General features: G+C 34.7%; 1 protein-coding gene across 4 annotated transcripts; it reads right to left on the reverse strand.

Moving 5' to 3' along the window:
* Positions 1 to 3038: 3038 nt before the first annotated feature.
* Positions 3039 to 10652, reverse strand: LOC107484117 (pseudouridine kinase). Of its 4 annotated transcripts, none has more exons than XR_008008588.1 (10): positions 10290 to 10652; positions 10042 to 10167; positions 9621 to 9723; positions 8782 to 8829; positions 8591 to 8688; positions 8330 to 8444; positions 8152 to 8234; positions 7229 to 7790; positions 6512 to 6661; positions 3039 to 3807 (listed from the first exon to the last, which is right to left on the reverse strand). XR_008008588.1 is itself a non-coding variant. In XM_016104735.3 (9 exons), exons 1-9 carry the CDS (start codon positions 10314 to 10316, stop codon positions 6603 to 6605), a joined length of 1221 nt encoding a protein of 406 aa, XP_015960221.1. In that variant the 5' UTR covers positions 10317 to 10652; the 3' UTR covers positions 6337 to 6602. The 4 variants fall into 4 exon arrangements, 1 of the variants encoding a protein (XP_015960221.1); XR_008008590.1 differs by lacking the exon at positions 3039 to 3807 and adding an exon at positions 4063 to 4079; XR_008008589.1 differs by lacking the exon at positions 3039 to 3807 and adding an exon at positions 4667 to 5449.
* Between the last annotated feature and the right edge of the window lie 6 nt (positions 10653 to 10658).

Raw genomic sequence — 10658 nt, forward strand, 5'->3', positions numbered from 1 at the left:
AAAATTAGGAGCCATTAGCAAAACCAACAATTAGAAAACAAAGCCAGCAATTACAAAATGCTAAACAAAGTCAGCAATTACAAAACACAATGAAAAACAGATATGAAATTAAAAATAGCCCCACGACACAATGAAAAATAACAAGTTAGGAGCTATCAGCAATTAAAACCAGGAGCCACAACACAATGATTAACCATGTTTTTAACCTAAAGCAGGAGCCATCAGCAATTAAAAACAGGATCCAAGACCCAAAAAGAGTAAGTTTTCAGCATTAACAAAACAGCAACACATAGTAAATTTTCAGCAAAATAGAGTAAGTTTTCTTAACCTAAATTCTGCCTACAGCATTCAACAATATTACAAAACAGAATAAGTTTTCAATAAAACAGAGTAGCATTCAGCAACAACCATTACAAAACAACAGCATAACAACAACAGTGCCATAACAAAACAGCAGCATAACAACAAGAGCACCTTAACAAGTCACTAATCAGAAATTTCAAATTTAATTAGCAATCATATTCTTGTTTCGTGCATTTAATTACTCAAAACTCAACTCCACCTGAATTGTTAATTTAACTTTGGTCTTATGGAATCATAAATAGGAATACATTACATTGCTCTTTCTTCTAAAATTCAAGCAATAACACATGATTTCACAGTTTAACCTTATTCACCAGCTTCTCTTCTAAATCAACTGGAATATGCGCAAATGCACTTTACAGTATCCAAATATCCAAATACAACAACTCAATAATCTCAAGTTCTCAACTCTCAAGGACAGCAATAGGTATACAACAAAAAAAATTAACAACGAAAGACAGAAGCAGAACCATAACAGAATCAAACAAAATCAGTCAATCACTGTAAAAACTAAAATTCAAAATAGAAATTAAAGACAATAGAACTGTAAATTATCAATCCTAAACCACAGACAACAATAATTGAAGAAGAAAAATGAAAAATCAATAAATCACAAATTCAAAATTATTAATTAACAATATTCAACCATTATTCAACCTATTATTCAACTTAGGAATTCATAGATTAATTAACAATTATTCAACCAATAAGGCCATAACAAGTTCAGAGATTATTCAACAATTATTGTTAAAAAATAGTAAAATACCAAGAAGAACAGAGCTGGCGACGGAGGCATGAACAGAACTGGCGACGGAGGTAGGAACAGAGCTTGCGACGGAGGAAGAGAGCTACGCGACGGAGGCAAGAGGCAAGCTCGACGACTGTACTTCCACTGCTGAGAGTCTGAGACGTTAGCTAAGTGAGGGACCGACTGAGCTTCGAAGCTCCAACCGGCGACAGCGTCAGGAGCAGTCCGGCAGCTGAACTAAAGGGAGGGATTGAGCTCGCCGGTGTTGAGAGGAACGGCCAGTTCGAGGGCGATGAGAGGGACGAGAGAGGGAGTGTGTGCTGCGCTGTTGGAGAGTTGGAGGAAGTTAGGGTTGGTAGGGTTAGGGTGTTTCACTAAATGCTAAACGGCTGCGTTTTGGCGTTTTTGGGCAAAATAAGAAAATCGGCCGGGTCCCGGTTTGATCCGACCAACCGATTCTAAACCGGTTCAACAGTTTAAAAATGGTTTTGATTTTGGCGGTTTTTAATATTGAACCAAACCATAAAAGTCACCAATTCGCGGTTAAACCGGTCAGACCGGCCGGTCCGATCCGATTTTTAGAACCTTGGTTTACACGCACTCTAATCTGAGGTTAGTTTCTGTTAGGCTTGGCCAACTTAGTTGAACTAAAATTATGAAAGGAAGAAGAATTATATTCACAAGAAAGGATCCCGCCAGAAGTGGGATAAAGAAAGAAACAATGGGCAAAGTAAACTAATTAAGGATAAATGCTTCCGTTGTGGTGGAAAGGGCCATTGGTCACGTACCCATCGTACCCCAAGACACCTAGTTGATCTTTATCAAGCATCCTTGAAAAAGAATGACAAAGGAAAGGAAACAAATTTTGTTTCAAATTATGAAAATTCCACCACTCATTATGATGTATCTAATTTCTTTGAGAATTCTGAAGGAAATATTGGCTATTTGATCAATGATGGAATAGCCTAATATGTGTGTTTGTTAAGTATTCATGTGAATAATTTTACTGTGCATGTACTGTTACTCATTTTATTATTATTATTATTTTGAAGAGAATGACAAGGACATATAATAAAGATGTACGCCTTGTAGATAGTGCAAGTTTGCACACCATTCTCCAAAGTGATATATATTTTATCCATCTTGTGCCAAAAGAAGAATATGTTAATACTATTATTGGCTCGGACAATGTGATAGAAGGCTCCGGAAGAGCTATAATTTTGTAGATATCATATTGAAACAATGAATGAAGAAAATCATGAGTATTTATGTATCACAACTCATGATTTAAATAAAAATGTTATATTAGAAAAGCTACCATCACTTTCATTTGGATTGTATTATACCAACATTAGTGCAATTGAATTACATGCCATTGTAAACCAGAAGTTTACTAGCTCAAATGAATTCATAACTTGGCATGATAGATTGGGTCATCCAGGAACAACCATGAGGAGAATTATTGAAAACTCCCATGGACATTCACTAAATAACTAGAAGATTCTTAAAACTAGTGAATTTTGTTGTGCTGCATGTTTTTAGGGAAAGTTAATTTTAAGGTCATCACCAGTAAAGATTGGATTTGGGTCCCCTGAATTCCTAGAAAAGATTCAATGTGATATATGTGGACATATTCATCCAGCATGTGGATCTTTTAGATATTTTATGGTCCTAATAGACCCATCTTCGATATGGTCACATGTGTGCTTATTATCTTCTCGCAACCTGGCGTTTGCGAGATTACTGGCTCAAATTATTCGATTAAAAGCACAATTTTCACAAAATCCAATCAAAGCAATTCGTCTTGATAATGCTGGTGAATTTACTTTCCAAGCTTTTGATGCTTATTGTATGGCTAATGGAATAAGTGTTGAACATCCAGTCGCTTATATTCACACACAAAATGGGTTAGTAGAATCACTTATTAAACGCCTCCAGTTAATTGCTAGACCCTTACTTATGAGAACAAATCTTCCAACCTCGGTTTGGGGGCATGCTATTTTACATGCCGTACCACTTATTCGTTTGAAGCCAACAAGTTACCATCAGTTCTCTCCTATACAATTAGTTTTTGGCTAGTAGCCAAATATTTTCCATTTAAGAATATTTGGGTGTGCGACATATGTTCTCATTACACCACCTAATCGCACCAAAATGGGACCCCAGAGAAAATTGGGGATATATGTTGGATATGATTCTCCCTCTATAGTGAGGATTCTTAAAATACAAAACAAAGATGTATTTAAATCCCAGTTTGCAGATTGTCATTTTGATGAATCAAAATTTCCAACATTAGGGGGAGAGAATAAGCTTCCTAAAAAGGAACTTAATTAGAATGCATCGTCCTTGATGCATTTAGATCCTTGATTAGGGCAATGTGAACTTAAAGTTCAAAAGATTATACATTTGCAAAGAATAGCAAATGAATTGCCTGATGCATTTTCCGATACAAAGAGTATAATCAAATCTTATATACCAGCAAAAAATACCCCCAATTCGAATTGATGTCCCAGTCGGACAAATAGCCACTGAAGCAAATTCACGCCAGAAGCCTGACAAGCTTGTCGGTTCTAAAGACAAAAATCCTCGAAAGAGAAAAGAGGTAAATATTATTCCTGTTGGAAAAGACATAGCAAAGACACCTGCAGTTGTCCAAAATTCTGATATAATTTTAACGCCAGAAGACGTTCAGGTACCTGAAAATTGTGAAAATGACGAGATCTCGATAAATTATGTCTTTACAGGAGAGAAATGAGACCGAAATAAGACAATTGTCAATGAAATATTGCATATAATGTGGCATTAAATATCATACATGAAAGTAAGAATCTTGAGCCAAGATCATTCGAAGAATGTCGACAAAGGAATGATTGGCCAAAATGAAAAGAAGTCATGAAAGCTGAGATAGACTCACTTGTAAAACGTGAAGTTTTTGGACCTATAGTTCGTATACCAAAAGATGTAAAACCTGTTGGATACCGATGGATATTTGTGAGAAAACGAAATGAGAAAAATGAAGTTGTACGCTACAAATCTCGACTTGTAGCACAAGGTTTTTTACACAGACCCAGTATAGATTATGAAGAAACGTATTCCCCTGTAGTAAATGCGATAATATTGCATTATTTGGTCAGTTTATCTGCATATCATAAACTGCATATGCATTTAATGGATATAGTAACAGCCTATTTATACGGCTCATTAGATTGGGATATCTATACGAAAGTCCCTGGAGGACTAAAGATATCTAAACCATCCAATGAATATTCGCAAGGGTTATACTCAGTCAAATTGCAAAGATCTTTATATGGTCTAAAGCAATTTGGACAAATGTGGTATAATCGTCTTACTGAATATTTGGCCAAAAATGGATTCAAGAATGATGATATCTATCCAGAAATTTGCATCTGAATTCATTATAATTGTTGTGTACGTTGATAATTTAAATATCATTGGAACTCTTGAAGAGATTCTAACAATTATAAAACTCTAAAGAAGAGTTTGAGATGAAAGATCTTAGAAAGACTAAATTTTGTCACGGCCTACAGATTGAGCATATAAAAAATGGGATCTTTATTCATCAAACAACATACATAGCAAAGATCTTAAAAAGATTTTATATAGATAAGTCACATCCCTTAAGTACCCCCAATGATCCTAAGATATTTAGATGTGGAAAAGGATCAATTCCGTCCTAAAGAAGAGAATGAAGATATCCTTGATCCTGAAGTACTATATCTTAGTGTAATTGGAGCGCTAATGTATCTTACTAATAATACACGACCCGATATATCATTTGCTGTGAATTTACTAACAAGATATAGTCCTTCTCCAACCAGAAGACTTTCGAGTGGAATCAAACAAATCTTTCGATATCTTCATAGAACGGTTTATATGGGATTGTTTTATCCCTATGGATCCAAGTCACAATTAGTTGGCTATGTAGATGCTGCATACTTGTCTGATCCACATAAAGGGAGATTTCAAACAGGATACCTATTCACATATGGTGGTACAGCTATATCATGGAGATCCACGAAACAGACAATTGCAGCAACATCCTCTAATCATGTTGAAATACTAGAAATACATGAAGAAAATCGCGAGTATTTTTGACTCAGGAGTTTGATCTAATATATTTTGTCATCATGTGAACTGATTGATCATAAGATAGCTCCAACTATCCTGTTTGAAGATAATACAGCATGCATTGCTCAACTTAAAGGCGGATACATCAAAGGCGATAGAACAAAGCATATTTCTCCTAAATTCTTCTTCACTCATGATCTTCAAAATCAGGGGACAATTGATTTCCAACAGATCCGCTCAAGTAACAATCTGGCAGATTTATTCACAAAGTCACTTCCAAAATCCTTTTTTGAAAGATTGGTACATAAAATTGGAATGCACCAATTTCGAAACATTAAATGATGTCGATAAGAGGAATAGACTGTACTCTTTTTTCTTTGATCATGTTTTTTTTCCCATTAAATTTTTCTTGACAAAGTTTTTAATAAGGCAGTTCCATCACAAAAAATATTGTACTATTTTTCCTTCATTAAAGTTTTTCTCATTGGATTTTCTTTAATAAGATTTTAATAAGACATATTCATAATGGTCATCTAAAAGAGAGTGCTACAGGATGACCACCAACGCTTTATCCAATTAAAGGTGCTTGGATAATACAAATCTTTAATGTAGACAATAGCATCCTTTCCAAAGCTTGAAAAAACTAATATTGTACAAATATAAATAGGAGACATAGTCAGAAGTAATATACACATAACAATAAAATCTTCTCTCTTATACTTTATTTTATAAGTATTTTTGAATACTCTCCTCTGGCACTCTTTATATATAATATTAGTAAATATATTAATCATCTTTATTATATTGAGATAGTAATTGTAGTACTAGAATTTTCTACTTATATTTTTTTATTTTATATTTATTTTACAACAATATTTATATATTTCCAAATAATTTTGTTCTATTTTGAAGAGCTTTTATGAAGGCTAAAATTTTTATAAATGGATAATTTTAACATGAAATACAAAAATATTTAATTATTTTAATATTTTACACTGTTGTAATGGTATTTAATAAAAAAAATTTAATTATAAAAGGACTGATGGTTTGTAATAAAAAATATTATTTTAATTATTAAAACACAAAATATCACCGTGTTTTGTAAAAAAATATTATTTTAATTATAAAAACACAAATCGTCATTGATGTTTTGTAAATGCCCATACGCAGTGTATACTGTATAACACATTTTGTTCATCGCTGGGGATTTCACACCTAATAATCGAATATTAAAAAGAAAAAGGTTCGCTTATGAATGTGTAAACTTTGTAGAACTTCCATAAGATCAATTCATATCAATAGCAAAAGCACCTTGATAAGATGAGCCAAATCTCTTCTTTGGGCCAGAGAGTATAGTTGTTTCATTTGCTCCAAGAATTCATCGCCCACGCTTATTCAAAATTCACAACATTGATTGGTGGAATAGCACTTTGGCACTAGAGTATACATATTTAGCATCATCTGCACAAGAAAGACCCCAACATAAACAAAATGATACCAGGGGAAAAGGAGATTGCAATGGCACTATCACGGTTAGAATGCACTCAAGACCCAACAATAAAGATTGTCATTAAAAGAAACCTTGCACTCTTTGAAAAACGACCCCTTGAACTTTTCTAGATGTGGATATGACAACTTTTCCATAAATAAAAAATTCAAAAAAAAATTAAAAAACACTATTGGTACACCAAACACTCGTAATACTCAAATAAAAATATGATTGCAATGTTCCATATTGAAGTTCGGAGGACGATTTACAGATAACTGACAATTCTAGGAGGAATAGGCACTTAGTTTAGCTAACATGCACATTTAGGAAAATTTTTCGTTGGTTTGCACATTCTTAAAAGTTAAAAGCTAAAGTGCACATTATAAAGTTTTGGCTGTATTTTTCGCACAATTTCCATCCCAAATAATTCAATTCCATAAACAGATTGTTAACTCTCCAAGTTTTAAACATGCAACAAATGAAGCAATTCGACATGTGCATGAATATGGCTGTATCCACATACACAAGTAAAACCTTACCAGCAATGGTAGCTAAGCTGAAAGCAGAAGGGACATTGGCCTCAGCCTCAACAGCAGCTTTAGCCACAGCAATGCCAACAGACACGCTTTGTATAATATCTAACCCTGCAGAGATTGATGTGAGAGTTCCGCCAACTAAACAATCACCAGCTCCAGTAAGCCTCACAACTGATGCAGGAACTGAGGGCAAATGCAATGCAAAGAGACGAGAACTTCTACCATGTTCTGAAAAAGAATAAGAACTAGGTGGAAACCTTTGCATAACAGTCCTATACAATTCTCCACCAAAACCATGCCGACGAGTTTTCTCTACAGGGATTTTAATGCAGTTTGGCCCTCCCTTACTGCATAAAAATACCCCATTTGAACCCAGGGTCACTAGAACCACTTTGATGCCCTTTTCTAACAAAACACATATTGCTGGTTTCAGAATTTGAAACGACAATGCTGGTGACTGGTTATTTTCCTTATGATATTCTTTGAGCGGATGGGACTCATCGCTCCCAGATAAAGCATTTGCCATCGCAATAAGTTCAACTTCATTTGGAGAAGCAAATGTCACCTAAACAAGGTACAGCGACATGTTACATATAGCAACTTGATCACAATGGATGAACTTTATAAGCAAGAGAACAATAGCCATTGTGGTTGACAAATTTAGATATGTTGGCACACACAAATTAATAAATCTAAAGAATTTTCCACTCATGCTAGCACGAGTTTAAATTAACATGTAATGATGACACCAGTACAGAAATCATGAAAACAAAGACGCACAAGGAGAGTTGCTGACACCAAAACAACTGTTTATAACTATTGTCTATTACAGGATGTTGCAACTCCCAATTTCTCAGACACATTTGACCAAATCATTAAATAGTTCTGAGGAAGAATATCACATCTGTATAAAGTATAGCACTCACATACTCGGCAACAGAACTTATTCTTCGGGATTTAGTAACTGATACTGGCTCAAACCAGACAGGACACTCTGCATCGGCCGCCACTGAGGAGTATTTATGCAAAGGGAAGAAATAAAATTCAAGTGAGTTCATAATCCAGCAAACAAAGACACGGCAGGAGTGTAAAAACGCAACATACATTTACAAGAAGCTTCTAGAGAAGGAGGACTCAGATTTGCATCAACCATTAATACCGGAGCAGAAAGTAAAGTGCTCTTGAAGTGTAAAATCCAGTCAGGTGTAAGATATTTTTCCTGCAACAATGTTATTGAACGTTATATATTTTTCCCATGCTTCTCTCAAAACCAACAACTGTCATTATGGAACTACAGAGATTCTAAGGTACATCTTTTAGCTTGCTTTGGTTTGGAGTATCTTAAGACATGAATGATCTACTTACAATTGCTTGCACACTAGCAACACCAGCTGCCACCTCACCATTAACATCAAATATATTGCACACAACTGGAGTGTCAATAACTTTATCCTTCAAAATACCTACCTCAAATTCATTCATGTACAATTAAATTGTTATTTTACTTAGTCATAACGTATCTATGTGATGAAAGGGAAATAATAAAAAGAGCTCACCCTCTATAGATAGGCCAGTTGATTTCCACTTCTCCAATAGCAGATTTCCTACAAATTAAAAATTATACAGAAATGAGGCAGAATCATGCAAGTTTCTTCCCAAAATTTATTTTCCAATTCCACCCTACATACTATCCTTCTACTAAAATCGCAATTCAATTCAAAACCCCTGGGTTAGATTGGCATGCATTCCTAACAAACAAATTGCATAACTTTTCAGAAAACGATATTATATATTATTAGGTAAAGTATAATTTTTGTCCCTAAAGTTTGGTAAGTTTTAAAAATAACTTTAAGTTTTGTTTTGTTTCAGTTTTGTCTCAAAAGTTTTCGATTTGCATCAAATATAGCCCCTAGTGGCTGAAAAAATTTAGAACCAATTCAACAACAACTACATAAAAACAACCTTCGACACAAGCAAATCAAATATAATCGTGATGAATTATTGTTGAATTGGTCTTAAATATTTTGAAAATTTAGCTGTCAAGGGTCTATTTGATGCAAATCGAAAATTTTTGAGACAAAATTGAAACAAAATAAAACTTACGAATATTTTTGAAATTTTTGCCAAACTTCAGGGACAAAAAATATACTTTAATTCAAAGTTTGAAAAAGAAAAAAAGAAAAAGAAACAGAGTTTTGTGGTGTGATCCGTTAGACAAAACATGCATCTAAATTCAGGAAAATAAATTAGAAGAATGTTTCAAGTTGCGCCACAAACTAACAAATTCAAAACTAGGCCAGATGAAGTTTCTCTACAGCAGGTGCTCATTGCTGGATAATCCAAGGGATAAAAAAACGTAGCGACGAAAAAGGAATGTGTGGTAAAATCTATTTACCAGCCATGTCAAACCCGAGAGCACTAATCATGTATGGCTTTGCTCCTAGCTTTGACATGCACTCTGCTACATTCCTTGCTACACCTCCTTGAACATAATAGACCTAACATGAAGAAGAATAAGAATTCTCCCTTTAAAGCAATGATCATTTATTCTTTTTGCATCATTAACCAGTTCCGGCTGGCATCACCCTCATCTAGTCATTTAGCATTAGGATGCAATTTTCCATCATCATTATCATCATCACTCGTTAAAAACACCATTTTGTAGCGAGTAAACGAATCAATGGCAATTTAAAACATGTATTTTATACATTTTCAATTTTATATTTATAGGTTATACCTTAGCAACTAATAAGCACATGTAATTTACAGGAACCCCAATAAGGGAACAATATAGAGAACGAGATAGAAAATGTAACCTTGCCAGGAGTTGTGGTTCCTGGTTTAGCAGCGATTGAAGGTGTGGCATGAATGTCCAACACCATGCCCCCAATTATTACTACCTCTGCATCTTCATGCTCCAATTTCACACCTTTTACCACAAGCTTACAACACAAACAACAAAAAACTACCATAAAACTTGTGCTAAACTCAATAACACAGACGATGAGGGACAAATAAACAATAATATGAAGAAGAAGAAAAGAATAATATGAAGAAAGCTCACAGGATGATGATGCTGCATATTCCTCATACGAAATGCTAAATTGCTAATGATATATATGAATCTTTAGAGAAAGAAGTAGGGTTTTGTTTGAGAGGGTTCAGCTGAGATTTCAGAGGGTCGCTTGGGGGTTGAGGGACTGAGAGTGAGAGTGAGAGTGAGAGTGAGAGGGAGAGGGAGAGACAAGAACAGGAAGTTAAATGAAATTCTTTTTCCCATCGTGCCCTCTCCATTTTTGTGATATTCCAATTTTACCCCTCCCAGAAACTAACCATTCTCATGCTGGTGGCTTGTCGGCAGCCAGAGAGAAACTTTAAGTGTCACACTGACACCATTTCGCCGCCGCAAGGATCTTCGCACGATCGGCGGCAC

This window comes from Arachis duranensis, chromosome 4 (genome assembly GCF_000817695.3).
Source record: "Arachis duranensis cultivar V14167 chromosome 4, aradu.V14167.gnm2.J7QH, whole genome shotgun sequence".
In the NCBI taxonomy this organism is placed as follows: Eukaryota; Viridiplantae; Streptophyta; class Magnoliopsida; order Fabales; family Fabaceae; genus Arachis; species Arachis duranensis.